The sequence below is a fragment of the Pseudophryne corroboree genome, chromosome 6, assembly GCF_028390025.1.
Source record: "Pseudophryne corroboree isolate aPseCor3 chromosome 6, aPseCor3.hap2, whole genome shotgun sequence".
NCBI lineage: Eukaryota > Metazoa > Chordata > Amphibia > Anura > Myobatrachidae > Pseudophryne > Pseudophryne corroboree.
Window position 1 is genome coordinate 739,731,532 of NC_086449.1, and position 18,765 is coordinate 739,750,296.

Genomic DNA, 18,765 nt, shown 5'->3' on the forward strand with positions numbered 1-18,765 from the left:
ATCCAGAATCATACCCAGGAACAGTAGCCGTGTCGTCGGAACCAGCAGTGACTTTGGGATATTCAGAATCCAGCCGTGCTGGTGCAGCACTTCCTGAGATAGTGCTACTCCCACCAACAACTGTTCCTTGGACCTCGCTTTTATTAGGAGATCGTCCAAGTACGGGATAATTAAAACTCCCTTTCTTCGAAGGAGTATCATCATTTCCGCCATAACCTTGGTAAATACCCTCGGTGCCGTGGACAGTCCAAACGGCAGCGTCTGAAATTGGTAATGGCAATCCTGTACCACAAATCTGAGGTACTCCTGGTGAGGATGGTAAATGGGGACATGCAGGTAAGCATCCTTGATGTCCAGTGATACCATGTAATCCCCCTCGTCCAGGCTTGCAATAACCGCCCTGAGCGATTCCATCTTGAACTTGAATTTCTTTATGTATGTGTTCAAAGATTTCAAATTTAGAATGGGTCTCACCGAACCGTCCGGTTTCGGTACCACAAATAGTGTGGAATAATAACCCCGGCATTGTTGAAGTAGGGGTACCTTGATTATCACCTGCTGGGAATACAGCTTGTGAATTGCCGCTAACACCGCCTCCCTGTCTGAGGGAGCAATCGGCAAGGCAGATTTTAGGAACCGGTGGGGTGGGGACGCCTCGAATTCCAGCTTGTACCCCTGAGATACTATTTGCAGGATCCAGGGATCCACCTGTGAGCGAACCCACTGATCGCTGAAATTTTTGAGGCGACCCCCCACCGTACCTGGCTCCGCCTGTGGAGCCCCACCGTCATGCGGCGGACTTGGAAGAAGAAGCGGGGGAGGACTTTTGCTCCTGGGAACCTGCAGTTTGTTGCAGCCTTTTTCCCCTACCTCTGCCTCTGGACAGAACAGACCCGCCTTTTCCACGCCTGTTTTTCTGGGTCCGAAAGGACTGAACCTGATAAAACGGCGCCTTCTTAGGCTGTGAGGGGACATGGGGTAAAAATGCTGACTTCCCAGACGTTGCTGTGGAAACTAGGTCCGAGAGACCATCCCCAAATAATTCCTCACCCTTATATGGTAACACTTCCATGTGCTTTTTTGAATCCGCATCTCCTGTCCACTGGCGAGTCCATAAGCCTCTCCTAGCAGAAATGGACAATGCACTTACTTTAGATGCCAGTCGGCAGATTTCCCTCTGTGCATCTCTCATATATAAGACTGAGTCTTTTATATGGTCTATGGTTAACAGGATCGTGTCTCTGTCTAATGTGTCAATATTTTCTGACAGTTTATCTGACCACGCAGCGGCAGCACTGCACATCCAAGCTGACGCAATAGCTGGCCTAAGTATAATGCCTGTGTGTGTATATACAGACTTCAGGATCGCCTCCTGCTTTCTATCAGCAGGTTCCTTGAGGGCGGCCGTATCCGGAGACGGTAGTGCCACCTTTTTAGACAAACGTGTGAGCGCTTTATCCACTCTAGGGGGTGTTTCCCAACGTGACCTATCCTCTGGCGGGAAAGGGAACGCCATTAGTACCTTCTTAGGAATTACCAATTTTTTATCAGGGAAAGCCCACGCTTCTTCACACACTTCATTTAATTCATCTGATGGAGGAAAAACTACGGGTAGTTTTTTTCTCTCCAAACATAATACCCTTTTTAGTGGTACCTGTAGTTATATCAGAAATGTTTAACACCTCTTTCATTGCCTCAATCATGCAGTGAATGGCCTTAGTGGGCATCAGGTTTGACTCATCGTCGTCGACACTGGTGTCAGTATCAGTGTCGACATCTGGGTCTGCTTGAGGTAGCGGGCGTTTTAGAGCCCCTGACGACCCATGCGACGCCTGGGCAGGCACGAGCTGAGAAGTCGGCTGTCCCACATTTGGCATGTCGTCGATTTTTTTATATAAGGAGTCTATACGTGCACTCATTACTTTCCATAAGCCCATCCACTCAGGTGTCTGCCCCGCAGGGGGTGACATCCCTTCTAAAGGCATCTGCTCCGCCTCCACATCATTATCCTCATCAAACATGTCGACACAGCCGTACCGACACACCGCACACACACACAAGAAATGCTCCGAATGAGGACAGGACCCACAAAAGCCCTTTGGGGGGACAGAGTGAGAGTATGCCAGCACACACCAGAGCGCTATATAATGCAGGGACTAACTGAGTTATGTCCCCTATAGCTGCTTTTTATATTATATATATATATTGCGCCCAAATTTAGTGCCCCCCCTCTCTGTTTTTACCCTGTTCTGTAGTGTAGACTGCAGGGGAGAGCCAGGGAGCTTCCTTCCAGCGGATCTGTGAAGGAGAAATGGCGCCAGTGTGTCTGAGGGAGATAGCTCCGCCCCTTTTCCGCGGCCTATTCTCCCGCTTTTTTCTGGATTCTGGCAAGGGTATTTTCCACATATATAGCCTCTGGGGCTATATATTGTGGTATTTTTGCCAGCCAAGGTGTTTTTATTGCAGCTCAGGGCGCCCCCCCCCAAGCGCCCTGCACCCTCAGTGACCGGAGTGTGAAGTGTGCATGAGGAGCAATGGCGCACAGCTGCAGTGCTGTGCGCTACCTTGGTGAAGACTGATGTCTTCTGCCGCCGTTTTTCCGGACCTCTTCTTGCTTCTGGCTCTGTAAGGGGGACGGCGGCGCGGCTCCGGGACCGAACACCAAGGACTGGGCCTGCGGTCGATCCCTCTGGAGCTAATGGTGTCCAGTAGCCTAAGAAGCCCAATCCGGCTGCAAGCAGGCGAGTTCGCTTCTTCTCCCCTTAGTCCCTCGCTGCAGTGAGCCTGTTGCCAGCAGGTCTCACTGAAAATAAAAAACCTAAAACTATACTTTCTTTCTGAGGGCTCAGGGGAGCCCCTAGTGTGCATCCAACCTCGGCCGGGCACGAAATCTAACTGAGGCTTGGAGGAGGGTCATAGTGGGAGGAGCCAGTGCACACCAGGTAGTCATAAATCTTTCTAGAGTGCCCAGCCTCCTTCGGAGCCCGCTATTCCCCATGGTCCTTACGGAGTTCCCAGCATCCACTAGGACGTTAGAGAAATAAACAATATTTGGTAGAATTAACCTAAAGCTGGTTACAACTTACAACCTGGGACGATGGGCTTTCGTTCCAACATCGGAACAAATGCCCATCAACCCAGATTCCCCATACATACTGCAGCAATGTTAATGAAGGGCAGGGCAATCATGTTCCGTACTTCATTAGCATATACAATGACACTAACGATATCGCTAGGATTGATGTGCGGCACGTCAAATCTAGTGACCGCAGCAGTGCGCAATCACCCGTACACACTGAGCGATGTAGTTAATTTGTCGTTACGAAACAGCATATCGGACCAACATCGCTCCAGTGTGTACCCAGCATAAGTGGTGTTGAAGACTTAAGTTGGATAAACACCTTACGATTATCTGTCCAATCTATCTGGTTGAAGCAAAAATCAGTTAACGTATGAGAGCAAATGACAATCAACCATTTGATCCACAAAAGCCAGAAAATGGACAAAAGTGGTCGTTCGGATGAATTGCTTAAAACAAATGGATTTAACCAATTTGTCTGAATGTCCATTTTTGTCTGTTTTCCAGTGTTTGGGAGCAAATGGCCGATTGCCATTTGCTCCTATACCAGATTTTCATTCCAACCAGAAAGATTGGACAGAATCATTAAGTGTGTATCCAGCTACAGCGTGCTTCTCCATATTGGCTCCTTTAGGGAGGCTTCATTCCCTAATCAAGGTGGCCACTTCTGTGCATGCATGGCACAATCTTGTTAATGTGTTAGAATGTCACTGACATGTTCAACTTAGCTCAGTGAGACCTTGCATTTACTGCTTGATCCACGCCATCAACACAGGTACCGCTTATATCCTGCTCTGCTTTGCTGTAAGACTTCGAGCAACAGTTGACTAGTTAATCTTGGGTGGTAGTCATGTGACCGCCGGTCGGCTGACCGACAGTCACATGACCTCCTCCGTGAGCCCGACGGCTCACTATCCCGATGGTCGGCATGCCGACCAACAGGGACTATTTCCACTCGTGGGTGTCCACAACACCCATAGAGTGGGAATAGAACCCGTGGCGACCGCAGGTCGCCACCGAGCCCGCAGCGTGGCGAGCGGAGCGAGCCCGCAAGGGGCTTGCTGCACTCACCCCTCCCCGCCGGGATCCCGGCGTCGGTATGCTGCCGGGATCCCGGCGTCGGTAAGGTGACCGGCGGTCAGGAGACCGCCGGTCACCCGTACTACACCCGTTAATCTTGATACCATGATTCATCACCTGCGGTCCCTTATTTAGCACTGAAACACTGCCTTTAACATCCAATATCTTGGGAACATAAATCCAACATCACAGGACAAGATGTGCACATCTGCTCTTTTGAATATTCCCCCCCCCCCCAAACAAAACGGAAACTTGCGTGACCATGGAATTAATGTCCACCTCACAATCAGACCTAAGTATCATCGATGTGCATATTTCCCCAGCATTATTCCTACAAGCCCAGCTTCATTATTTCTCGTTTTTTTTGTATTTTGTGCGCTTCCCCTGGGTGTTCCAGTTTCCTCTCACAGCCCAAACTGGACGGTTACTTCATAAATAATTTTGATCGAAAAGGTACAAATACCTTGTTAAATAAATATACTACAGACCACTGCATAACTATAGTGCTGTGCAATAGATCAGTATCAAACCGGATTTATAGAGAACATTAACAGTTTCACAATATCCAGTACACGGATGTTCAATTTTCCCACTGCAGAAAGTGCTGCATCGGAACACACCAACATGTAATGGTCTGAAGCAGCAAATAGATTAAATGTATCAAATGACCAGAGGAGAACATTCTCTCGGGTGATAGCTCGATCTGATCGCTAGGCAGCAATTTTTGCAGCCCTGCGATCAGATAGTCGCCATCTACAGGAGAAGTGTATTTTCGCTGTGCAAGTGTGCGGATGCATGTGTAGCAGAACTGCACAAACTGATTTTGTGCAGTCTCTGCGCAGCCCAGGACTTACTCAGCCGCTGCGATCACATCAGCCTGTTTGGGGCTGGATTTGATGTCAGACACCCTCCCTGGAAACGCTTGGACACCCCTGCGTTTTTCCAGACACTCCCTGAAAACGGTCAGTTGCCACCCACAAATGCCTTCTTCCGGTCAATCCCCTTGAGAAAGGCCGTGTAAATGGATCCTTCGCACAAACCCGTTGTTGATCGGCAATCCCCATTGCAGCTATCCGTCACGCCAGTGCATTGCGGTGCATACACATGCGCAGTTCGGATCTGATCGCCCGCTCTGCGAAAACGCACACAGCACCGATCAGATCTGAATGACCCCCTAAGTCGACATGCCTTACGTCAACAGGATCAAAAGGTCAACATGACAATGGTCGCCAAGTTTTTTTTTTGGGGGGGAAGGGGTTTCGGTGTTGCATGTTTTCTCAACTTTTGCTTGATTTACTATCCACATCGGCTACACCTGGGAATAGTGTGCTGTAGTTAGCGCAGCCAGGGGCGTAGCATGTGGGCCCCATGGCAACATTTTGAGGGCCCCCTCTTCCCTTAATGGGCACACACAGCACCACCCACTTGAAAAGAGACACAGGGGGATTGGTGCCCAATAGAAATAACTAACTCAATTGCACCAAGCTCAGCACATGCAAGTTTACACCTGTATAAGACAGTGTGCTAAAGCTTGGTCACTAGTGACATCCCCCATTGGCCCTACAGCAGGACCCCGCATGTGGCAAGTACACAGAGGCAATTTTGGGCTGGTCATGCATCATTAAGTGTGTACCCAGCTAAAGACCACATTGGTCATAAATAAGTTCCTACTTACCAGTCTTTGGTCCAACCTGTAAACTGACAAGCATTTCACTTTTCAAAACACGCATGTATACTACAAGCACCACTCCAGGTTCCTTATCAACATGCGGTAGAAGTGTCAGTCACCATCATAAGGTTGATGAAGATGTAACCCCTTTCGCTAAAATATGATTAGAATAGGTAATTAATATTGTAAAGTAGGCAAATTATATAGGTTTGTGGGACTACTGGAGGCTTGAGGGAGCAGAAACTGGTCATAATGACAAGAATCTTCTAGAAGCCGCTTGTGCCATGTGTGAAAGGATCAGTGGCACAAGGTGTCAGTGGGAAGGAGAGCACATGGGTGTAAGGATCCAGGAACATTTGGGGAGACTGAGGCAGTAGACACAAGACTTTGGCAGCGTCAGCAGGTCTAAAGCTAAGCAGTGACCCCTCTCATTGAAGGTGGCAGTGATTTCTGGTGCAGCCATCCGATAGCTGTATTCTGTAAATAAGCTGCATCATGATCATTCCAAAGCTCTGCCCAAGTGTCGCCCCTGCCTGTGGCCCCGCCTACCCAGCGCCTAACATCAAGCAGGTCCTCTCCATGCCACTGGACTGCAAGGAATGCTGAGGGGGGATCGTGAGATCAATACCCCTTCCAGCAGGCAGAGACAACACAGAAAACACTGCAGGCGGTGCTGGATGCAATCGGAGATGGCTGGGTGCAGTTATGCTAGGAGGTGTGACGGGACCATCCTGCCCAGCAGGCAGCGTCCAGGGATCACTTCAGTTGTGTATGGTGAGCACTTGGTGCAGGGAGGGCGGGCCCTGGGGCGCAGCTTGAGTGACCGGCCGTGCCCCCTGCACTTACGGGTGCTACGCCTTTGAGTGTAGCGGAGTGAGCCAACTTGCCAGAAGCAAGGCAAACGAAGAGAGCTCACGAGGGTACACATTTCCACTGATTGTGGTCACATATGATGAAACATGCAAAATGACACCCAAAGAGAGTCTGTTGGCCATTATAATGTCTACCTTTAACCCTGTCGACCTAATGAATGTCTACTTAGACACTGTAGATCAGGGGCGGCCAGACTTTTGGAGTCGGTGATCTACTGTGAAAGCTAAAAAGCTTTTGTGATCTACCTAGGAGGAATAATAGCGCGCGTGCAAAAAGGGGGCGTAGCATAACAAAAAGTGGGCGTGGTATAACTTGAGTGTAATGACTGCCTCACACGAAATAACACATTGGCCCCCACAGGTAAAAACCTCAAACACATGCCCCCACAGTGCCAGATACACATGCCCCCACAGTGCCATGTGCCCACAGTGCCAGATACAGATATGTGCCCACAGTGCCAGATATGCCCCCACAGTGCCAGATACACATGCCCCCACAGTGCCATGTGCCGACAGTGCCAGATATGCCCCCACAGTGCCAGATACAGATATGCCCCCACAGTGCCATGTGCCCACAGTGCCAGATATGCCCCCACAGTGCCAGATATGCCCCCACAGTGCCAGATATGCCCCCACAGTGCCATGTGCCCGCAGAGCCAGATATGCCCCCAGTGCCACATATTACCCCACAGTGCCAGATAACAGATATGCCCCCACAGCGCCAGATTACAGATATGCCCCCACAGTGCCATGTGCCCGCAGTGCCAGATATGCCCCCACAGTGCCAGATATGCCCCCACAGTGCCAGATACAGATATGCCCCAACAGCGCCAGATTACAGATATGCCTCCACAGTGCCATGTGCCCGCAGAGCCAGATATGCCCCCACCGTGCCACATATGACCCCACAGTGCCAGATATGCCCCCACAGTGCCAGATTACAGATATGCCCCCACAGTGCCATGTGCCCGCAGAGCCAGATATGCCCCCAGTGCCACATATGACCCCACAGTGCCAGATATGCCCCCACAGTGCCATGTGCCAGATATGCCCTCAGTGCCATGTGCCCACAGTGCCAGATATGCCCCACAGTGCCATGTGCCCGCAGAGCCAGATATGCCCCACAGTGCCACATATGACCCCACAGTGCCAGATATGCCCCCACAGTGCCATGTGCCCAGTGCCAGATATGCCCTCACAGTGCCATGTGCCCACAGTGCCAGATATGCCCCCACAGTGCCATGTGCCCGCAGAGCCAGATATGCCCCCAGTGCCACATATGACCCCACAGTGCCAGATATGCCCCCACTGAGCTATGTGCCCCCACAGTGCCAGATATGCCCCCATAGAAGAGCTCACCGTGCTGTGTGTGGAGAGCGCAGCGCGTGCTTCTCCTGTCTGCCATTCTACCTCCTCAGTCTGATCTCCGGCGGTGACGGCAGCGTGTATGGCTCAAATCAGGTGCCGGTCCGCGAGCTCTCATTGGCTAACGAACCGGCACCTGATTTGAGCTATACACGCTGCCGTCACTGCCGCAGACCAGACTGAGGAGGCAGAGCGGCAGGCAGGAGAGGCGCGGCTTCGGGTGGCGGATCGCGATCGACTGGTCGCATGTCCGCGATCGACCAGTCGACCGCGATCGACTGTTTGGCCACCCCTGCTGTAGATCTTCTATACTGCACCCAATCATATTGCCATTCAATGTAAAGTTTGTACGATGACAGAACCTAGTAAATATGCACAAGCTAACAGTGGGGTAATCTAGCCATTATGATGATCATTCAATGACTTATAATACAACTCACAGTAACAGTCTGCTTTTCTATAACCTGTACTAGAAATTATAGCTGTGACAGGACATGCAGTATTGGTGCTGCCTAGTGCTATCAGAATAGTCCAGGTGACAACAACATAATCAGTATCTTATGAAGCTCATAAAAAAACCTCCAAAATCTAAATATTCAGTTTTATTACACAGAATATACATTGTACAAAAGATTTTTCATTCTTCCCAAGTAAAGTACATAAAACAGACTTACTGCAGAAAGACGTATAAAAATAGCAGGTCATGTACAATTAAAATACAGCGTGTACATTTTAAAAGAGACTAACCTAAATGCTAAGTAGGCGACAACATGAAGCCTTGGTTTTCAACTTCAACGCTCAAATACCACTAACAGGTCATGTTTTCAGTATTTTTTTAATCATGCATAGGTGAGTAATTCTATTTTGCTTGGTTAGTAATTAACCCACATATTTCCTCAGACATAAATCCTAAAACATGACTTGGTGGAGATACTTGAGGATTGGGTAAAAAAATATGTACAAGGATAGAAGTAGTATCTCTGTACAAGTATATTGATAAAAGCTTAAAAATATTACAATGGTACTAACATGACACAAATATATCAGTCACTGAATACAATTTACAGGAAAAAATAAGTTACAAATGATGGCCCCCAATGTTCTAGCTCTATATCCACCTTGTACCCGCTCAAGTTATAAGGTGATGTTTGAAGTCTATTTGAAAACACAGATTAATCAAGAACCATAAGCGAGAACACAAAATGGCTGCCTACTGACTTCAGTCATGGTGCTAGAAAATACATACATACATAGGTTTAACATTACGAATAATTCATCTACTTCATGAAGAAACTGAAGCCTAGAGGTGCCAATTCTATGTGCTCCTTTATAGCAGAAGACACTAAATGGGGAAAACTCCATTCTCGCTGATGTGCTGCCGTCACTTTTGGCTGCGCACATCCCTGAGAATGATGGTAACCCAACAAAGGGGTGTGAAAGAAAACTGCAGAGGTTGGTAGCCATGAGGCACCAGCATTACGATTCCCCCGACAGCACTTTGTGGCCATAACCTGGAACTGAATTTCCCCTTAATGGTCTGTCCAAACACACTTACACTTCAGGTGTATATACACAGAGGTCACACAAGTAGTAGTCCATGCAAAAAAAACAACTGCGTCTGGGCAAAGGCAGCTGAAATACAGTGGTCCATTCAGAAAGGCAGGTAACGGCGTCCATTAGCAATCTTCACACCATGTTTATTATCCATAAATCCTGCACCAGCTGCGCTTAATATTTAGTTACGAAACCCACGGACTTTCCAACCTCCAATAAGAGTTCACTTGCATTGTCCAAGTTCATTTTGCATGGAATTGCTTTCCAGTGCAGTTTACTAAACATTAGATTTGTCACTATTAGAAAAGCACAGATTCAACGGATGACGGCTTCTGGGTGTAAAGGTTTCACCCTCGCTAATCTGGACAGGCCGAGGCGCAGACCCTGATTAGGAGATCGCACAGCTCCTCCTCCCAGTAGGCTGCTCACCATTTCGGATGAAGCTGTAGAATAAAAAACAAAGCAAGGTTGATATCAGAACACATCCGCATTATACAGAATGCTGCATATTGGTGTGGATGTTTTGTGTTGTGAAGTTATATTCAGTCTTTAAAATTGACAATAAAGCCACTCGTGCCTCAGGCTACACATACCTCAGTGATGCCATTAGCTCCTACTAAGGTGACTTGACAGCGTTCATGAATGCTGGATAAGCCTACGAGCTAGCTGTCTCTGATATGCATAAGGCATGGGTACAATGTAATAAAGCAGTATGAAAATGATCATATGTCACAGTGCCACCTTTCTTCCACATCGGAGAAAGCATAAATAACACAAGAGGATGACGTTTATCTTATCACTTCAGCAAGCTCAAATAACTGTAGCACAGAATACATGAAATGACACCATTTATAATCACACAACACCATAATTTTGTGACGGTCACACTAGATTAGAGTGTTGTGCGATCAAAAATTGTGTAATTTTCACCTTTTTTTTTTGTGTCCAAGACATCTGCGGCTGGGCGATGCTGAGGGTGAATGGCTAAATATGGGAGGTGTGGTCACACCCCCTCTAAAAAAGCCCCTCTAAAACATGTAAAATACTATGGGGGGGGTATTTATCCAAGCTTGGAGAGAGATTGTGAGAGATAAAGTACCAACCAATCAGCTCCAGTCATTTATTCAAACACAGTCTGTAAAATGTAAGGCAGAAGCTCATTGGCTGGTACTTTATTTCTCACAATTCGATCTCTTCGAGCTCCGATAAATACCCCCATACGTGTGCTGAAAAGGTGTGTTATGGTAGACTTACATTGGGTTCCACAGTGAACCATCGGGGGGTGAAGAGTGGGATCTTGATCTAGAGGCACCATCAGGCAAAGCTTTGACTGTCCCAGGATGCATTGGGGTCTCCTCTAGAGCTCAGTTTCATTAACCATTCCAATGCAGGAGCAGGGAAAAGAGAAGGCAGATGTTAGTCATATAGAACCACTTCCTCACGACAGGAGGGTACCAGCGGCTAATGCCATACAACCCAAAGAAGCTAGGTGCATCATGGTGGGCACCCTGTGGAATCCAATATACTTTGGAGAAAGAGTTAACAATGGTAAGTCTACCATAACTTTCCTTTTCTGCAGCAGGGTACATTGGTTTCCACAGGGAAACATCAGGGATGTCCAAACGCAGTTCCTCAAGGGAGGGGACGCGACTTAGTGGGTAAGAGAACCCGGCATCCATAGGAAGCATCCAGGGAGGCGAAAGTATCAAAGGCATAGAACCTAATGAATGTGTTCACAGAGGACCACATAGCCGCCTTGCACAATTGTTCTGGGGACGCGCCACGGTGGGCCGCCCAAGAAGGTCGAACACACAGAGTACAATGGGCTTCAACTGCAGCAGGAGCTGGGAATCCAGCCTGCGCATAGGCTTGTGCAATCATAATTCTAATTCATCTGGCCAATGTTTGCTTATTCGCAGGCCAGCCACGTTTGTGAAAACCAAACAGGACAAAAAGGACATCTGACCTCCTGATAGAGGCAGTCTTCTCCACATAGATAGGGAGAGCCCTAACCACATTCAAAGAACATTCTTTGGGAGACAAATCCGAAGAGACAAAGGCCGGAACCACAATCTCTTGGTTAAGGTGAAAAGATGACACCACGTTAGGCAAATAACCTGGGCGAGTTCGTAGAACTGCCCGGTCCCGGTGGAAGATGAGAAAGGGTGGGCGACAGGACAAAGCGCCTACAGTAAATCCGACAACCGTCTTGCAGAGGCAATAGCCAGCAAGAACAGGACCTTGGCTGTGAGCCATTTAAGGTCCACTGATTCAAGAGGTTCAAATGGAGACTCTTGCAGGGCATTCAGCACAACAGACAAATCCCATGGAGCCACAGGAAGGACATAGGGAGGCTGGATCCGAATAACGCCCTGAATGAACGTATGAACATCAGGTATAGATGCAATTTTTCTCTGAAACCAAACCGATAAGACAGATATATGAACCTTGAGGGAGGCCAGACGAAGACCTAAGTCCAGGCCTCTTTGCAGAAAAGCCAGTATTCTTGAAGTTCTTCTCAGCACACCAGGTAAGTAAGAATTCCAAACCCTGTAAGAAATCTGGGCAGAGGCCGGTTTGCGGGCTTTCAACATAGTTTGAATAACCGCCTCTGAAAATCCATTGGCTCTCAGGAATGATGCTTCAAGATTCACGCCGTCAAAGCCAGTCTGGCCAGGTCTGGGTAGAGACAAGGGCCCTGTACGAGGTCTGGTCATTGAGGAAGTAGAAGGGGATGCCCTGTCGATAGACCCTGCAGGTCTGAAAACCAATGCTGTCTGGGCCATGCTGGAGCGACTAGAAGCAGTATTCCTCCTTCCTGTTTGAATTTCCGTAGAACCCTGGGCAGGAGCGACACTGGGGGGGAACACGTAAGGCAGTCGCAAGTTCCATAACACCGCCAGTGCGTCCACGAACACTGCTTGAGGATCCCTGGTCCGAGATCCGATGACCGGAACCTTGTGAGTGTGTCGAGACGCCATGAGATCTATATCCGGTAGACCCAACCTGTCCACTAGGAGTTGAAAGACTTCTGGATGAAGACTCCACTCTCCAGCGTGTACGTTCTGGCGACTGAGGTAGTCCGCTTCCCAGTTCAGGACACCTGGAATGAACACTGCCGATATACTTGGCAGATGGCGTTTTGCCCAACGAAGGATTTTTGACACTTCCTTCATAGCCATGTGGCTTCGAGTGCCGCCTTGATGGTTTATGTATGCCACTGTCGTGGCGTTGTCTGACCGTACATGAACCGGCCTGTTCTGTACTAGGGGCAGGGCAAGTGATAAACACATTGAACACCGCCCTCAGCTCTAGGATGCTTATTGGGATGAGTGATTCTTCCTTGGACCACCGACCCTGAAAAGAGAGTGTTGCTCCACCACCGCCCCCCATCCCCTCAGGCTGGCTTCTGTCGTAAGGAGGACCCAGTCGGGGATCCAGAAGGGACGGCCCCTGCTCATTTGCTGGTCCTGGAGCCATGAGGACAGCAACAAACGAACCTCTGGAGTCAACAAGATCATTTGGGATCTGAACTGATGAGGTAGGCCGTCCCACTTGGCAAGAATTAATCATTGCAGAGGGCGGGAATGAAATGGAGCATACGCCACAATGTCGACCGCTGACACCATCGGGCCAAGTACTTGCATCGCCGAGTGTATCGACAATCTGGGGTGACTGATGAAGTGTTTTATCCTGTCATGGATTTTCAGGACCTTGTCTGGAGACAGGAACAGTCTCTGACTGTATGTGTCTACAAGCGCCCCTAGGTGCACCATGCTGTGAGCTGGGACCAGCGAGGACTTTTTCCAATTGATCAGCCATCCGTGGAATTCTAAGTAACTCACCGTCAATTGTAGATGACTGAAGAGGACATCGTGGGAACTCGCCAAAATCAGCAGGTCGTCCAAGTACGGCAGGATTCTGACTCCCTGGCGACGGAGGTGCGCCGTCATCACGGCCATAACCTTTGTGAAGATCCGAAGAGCCGTGGCCAGTCCAAACGGCAGAGCCTGGAATTGGTAGTGAGTGTCGCCAATAGCAAACCGCAGGAACTGCTGAAGCGATATGGCAATAGGAATATGCAAATAAGCATCCTGTATATCCAGGGATACCATGTAATCTCCAGGTTCCATAACCAGCACGATTCAGCGCAACGTTTCCATATGAAACATAGCTACACTCACAAATGTGTTCAACGATTTGAGGTTGAGTATAGGCCGAAAAATAAGATTTTACTCACCGGTAAATCTATTTCTCGTAGTCCGTAGTGGATGCTGGGAACGCCGTAAGGACCATGGGGAATAGCGGCTCCGCAGGAGACTGGGCACAACTAAAGAAAGCTTTAGGACTACCTGGTGTGCACTGGCTCCCTCCCTCTATGACCCTCCTCCAGACCTCAGTTAGGATACTGTGCCCGGAAGAGCTGACACAATAAGGAAGGATTTTGAATCCCGGGTAAGACTCATACCAGCCACACCAATCACACCGTATAACTCGTGATATTATACCTAGTTAACAGTATGAAATAGAACTGAGCCTCTCAACAGATGGCTCAACAATAACTTTAGTTAAACAATAACTATATACAAGTATTGCAGACAATCCGCACTTGGGACGGGCGCCCAGCATCCACTACGGACTACGAGAAATAGATTTACCGGTGAGTAAAATCTTATTTTCTCTGACGTCCTAGTGGATGCTGGGAACTCCGTAAGGACCATGGGGATTATACCAAAGCTCCCAAACGGGCGGGAGAGTGCGGATGACTCTGCAGCACCGAATGAGCGAACTCTAGGTCCTCCTCAGCCAGGGTATCAAACTTGTAGAATTTAGCAAATGTGTTTGACCCCGACCAAGTAGCTGCTCGGCAAAGTTGTAAAGCCGAGACCCCTCGGGCAGCCGTCCAAGAAGAGCCCACCTTCCTCGTGGAATGGGCTTGCACAGATTTAGGATGCGGCAGTCCCGCCGCAGAATGTGCAAGTTGAATCGTGCTACAGATCCAGCGAGCAATAGTCTGCTTTGAAGCAGGTGCACCCAACTTGTTGGGTGCATGCAGGATAAAAAGCGAGTCAGTCTTTCTGGCTCCAGCTGTCCTGGAAACATAGATTTTTAGGGCCCGGACTACGTCCAGCAACTTGGATTCCTCCAAGTCACGAGTAGCCGCAGGCACCACAATAGGCTGGTTCAAATGAAACGCTGAAACCACCTTTGGGAGAAATTGGGGGCGAGTCCTCAATTACGCCCTATCCATATGGAAAATCAGATAAGGGCTTTTACATGACAAAGCCGCCAATTCTGACACACGCCTGGCCGAAGCCAAGGCCAACAGCATGACCACTTTCCACGTGAGATATTTTAGTTCCACGGTTTTAAGTGGTTCAAACCAATGCGACTTTAGGAAATCCAACACCACGTTGAGATCCCAAGGTGCCACTGGGGGCACAAAAGGGGGCTGAATATGCAGCACTCCCTTAACAAATGTCTGAACTTCAGGTAGTGAAGCCAGTTCTTTTTGGAAGAAAATCGATAGAGCCGAAATCTGGACCTTAATGGAACCCAATTTTAGGCCCATAGTCACCCCTGACTGTAGGAAGTGCAGAAATCGACCTAGCTGAAATTCCTCCGTTGGGGCCTTCCTGGCCTCACACCACGCAACATATTTCCGCCATATGCGGTGATAATGGTTTGCGGTCACTTCTTTCCTAGCTTTAATAAGCGTAGGGATAACTTCCTCCGGAATGCCCTTTTCCTTCAGGATCCGGCGTTCAACCGCCATGCCGTCAAACGCAGCCGCGGTAAGTCTTGGAACAGACAGGGCCCCTGCTGCAGCAGGTCCTGTCTGAGCGGCAGAGGCCATGGGTCCTCTGAGATCATTTCTTGAAGTTCTGGGTACCAAGCTCTTCTTGGCCAATCCGGAACAATGAGTATAGTTCTTACTCCTCTCCTTCTTATTATTCTCAGTACCTTGGGTATGAGAGGCAGAGGAGGGAACACATACACCGACTGGTACACCCACGGTGTTACCAGAGCATCCACAGCTATCGCCTGAGGGTCACTTGACCTGGCGCAATATCTTTTTAGCTTTTTGTTGAGGCGGGACGCCATCATGTCCACAAGTGGCCTTTCCCAATGTTGTACAATCATTTGGAAGACTTCTGGATGAAGTCCCCACTCTCCCGGGTGGAGGTCGTGTCTGCTGAGAAAGTCTGCTTCCCAGTTGTCCACTCCGGGAATGAACACTGCTGACAGTGCTAACACATGATTTTCCGCCCATCTGAGAATCCTTGTGGCTTCTGCCATCGCCATCCTGCTTCTTGTGCCGCCCTGTCGGTTTACATGGGCGACTGCCGTGATGTTGTCTGACTGGATCAGCACCGGCTGGTGTTGAAGCAGGGGTCTTGCCTGACTCAGGGCATTGTAAATGGCCTTTAGTTCCAGAATATTTATGTGTAGGGAAGTCTCCTGACTTGACCATTGTCCTTGGAAATTTCTTCCCTGTGTGACTGCCCCCCAACCTCGAAGGCTGGCATCCGTGGTCACCAGGACCCAGTCCTGTACGCCAAATCTGCGGCCCTCTAGAAGATGAGCACTTTGCAGCCACCACAGCAGCGACACCCTGGCCCTCGGAGACAGGGTTATCAGCCGATGCATCTGAAGATGCGATCCGGACCACTTGTCCAACAGATCCCACTGAAAGATCCTTGCATGGAACCTTCCGAATGGAATTGCTTCGTAAGAAGCCACCATCTTTCCCAGGACTCGCGTGCAGTGGTGCACCGACACCTGTTTTGGTTTTAGGAGGTCTCTGACTAGAGATGACAACTCCTTGGCCTTCTCCTCCGGGAGAAACACTTTTTTCTGTTCTGTGTCGAGAACCATCCCCAGGAACAGTAGACGCGTTGTAGGAACCAGCTGCGACTTCGGAATGTTCAGGATCCAGCCGTGCTGTTGTAGCACTGCCCGAGCTAGTGCTACTCCGATCAACAACTGTTCCCTGGACCTCGCCTTTATAAGGAGATCGTCCAAGTACGGGATAATTATAACTCCCTTTTTTCGAAGGAGTATCATCATCTCTGCCATTACCTTGGTAAATACCCTCGGTGCCGTGGACAGACCAAACGGCAACGTCTGGAATTGGTAATGACAGTCCTGTACCACAAATCTGAGGTACTCCTGGTGAGGGGGGTAAATGGGGACATGCAGGTAAGCATCCTTGATGTCCAGTGATACCATGAAATCCCCTTCGTCCAGGCTTGCAATAACCGCCCTGAGCGATTCCATTTTGAACTTGAACCTTCGTATATAAGTGTTCAAGGATTTCAAATTTAAGATGGGTCTCACCGAACCGTCCGGTTTCGGTACCACAAACATTGTGGAATAGTAACCCCGTCCCTGTTGAAGGAGGGGTACATTGACTATCACCTGCTGCGAATACAGCTTGTGAATTGCCTCCAGCACTGCCTCCCTGTCCGAGGGAGCCGTCGGCAAGGCAGATTTGAGGAAACGGCGAGGGGGAGACGTCTCGAATTCCAGCTTGTACCCCTGAGATACTACCTGTAGAATCCAGGGATCCACCCGTGAGCGAGCCCACTGGTCGCTGAAGTTCTTGAGACGGGCCCCCACCGTACCTGGCTCCGCCTGTGGAGCCCCAGCGTCATGCGGTGGACTTAGAGGAAGCGGGGGAGGACTTTTGTTCCTGGGAACTGGCTGTATGCTGCAGCTTTTTCCCCCTACCTCTGCCTCTGGGCAGAAAGGACGCGCCTTTAACCCGCTTACCTTTCTGGGGCCGAAAGGACTGTACCTGATAATACGGTGCTTTCTTTGGCTGTGAGGGAACATGGGGTAAAAATACTGATTTCCCAGCTGTAGCTGTGGAAACGAGGTCCGAGAGACCATCCCCAAACAACTCCTCACTCTTGTAAGGCAAAACTTCCATGTGCCTTTTAGAATCAGCATCACCTGTCCACTGCCGAGTCCACAATCCTCTCCTGGCAGAAATGGACATTGCGTTTATTTTAGATGCCAGCCGGCAAATATCCCTCTGTGCATCTCTCATGTATAAGACTGCGTCTTTAATGTGCTCTACGGTTAGCAATATAGAGTCCCTGTCTAAGGTATCAATGTTTTCTGACAGGGAATCTGACCACGCAGCTGCAGCACTGCACATCCATGCAGAAGCAATAGCTGGTCTCAGTATAATGCCTGAGTGTGTATATACAGACTTCAGGATAGCCTCCTGCTTTCTATCTGCAGGTTCCTTTAGGGCGGCCGTGTCCGGAGACGGTAGTGCCACCTTCTTTGACAGACGTGTGAGCGCTTTATCCACCCTAGGGGATGTCTCCCAACGTGCCCTGTCCTCTGGCGGGAAAGGGTACGCCATTAGTAACTTTTTAGAAATTACCAGTTTCTTATCGGGGGAAGCCCACGCTTCTTCACACACTTCATTTAATTCATCAGAAGGGGGAAAAACCACTGGTAGTTTTTTCTCCCCAAACATAATACCCTTTTTTGTGGTACCTGGGGTAATATCAGAAATATGCAACACATTTTTCATTGCCGTAATCATGTAACGGGTGGCTCTATTGGAATGTACACTAGTCTCATCATCGTCGACACTGGAGTCGGTATCCGTGTCGACATCTGTGTCTGCCATCTGAGGTAGCGGGCGTTTTAGAGCCCCTGATGGCTTTTGAGACGTCTGGGCAGGCACGGGCTGAGAAGCCGGCTGTCCCACATCTGCTGTGTCGTCAAACCTTTTATGTAAGGAGTTGACACTGTCGCGTAATTCCTTCCACATAACCATCCACTCAGGTGTCGACCCCGCAGGGGGTGACATCACATTTATCGGCACCTGCTCCGCCTCCACATAAGCCTCCTCATCAAACATGTCGACACAGCCGTACTGACACACCGCACACACACAGGGAATGCTCTGACTGAGGACAGGACCCCACAAAGTCCTTTGGGGAGACAGAGAGAGAGAGTATGCCAGCACACACCAGAGCGCTATATATATAGGGATTCACACTACCCACAGTGATTTTTCCCCTATAGCTGCTGATATTACACAGATTGCGCCTAAATTTAGTGCCCCCCCTCTCTTTTTTACCCTATGTAGTCTGGAAACTGCAGGGGAGAGCCTGGGG

At 49.3% G+C, this 18,765-nt stretch overlaps 1 protein-coding gene across 3 annotated transcripts in view; it reads right to left on the reverse strand.

Annotated features, from left to right (window-relative positions):
• Positions 1 to 8,652: 8,652 nt before the first annotated feature.
• RAD51AP1 (RAD51 associated protein 1) overlaps positions 8,653 to 18,765 on the reverse strand; it is a 124,539-nt gene continuing 114,426 nt past the window's right edge. For all 3 annotated transcript variants that reach the window (XM_063928483.1, XM_063928484.1, XM_063928482.1), the window contains one exon: positions 8,653 to 10,062. In XM_063928483.1, the coding sequence (XP_063784553.1) occupies positions 9,935 to 10,062 (128 nt within the window). In that variant the 3' untranslated portion in view covers positions 8,653 to 9,934. The remainder of the gene's footprint in view (positions 10,063 to 18,765) is intronic.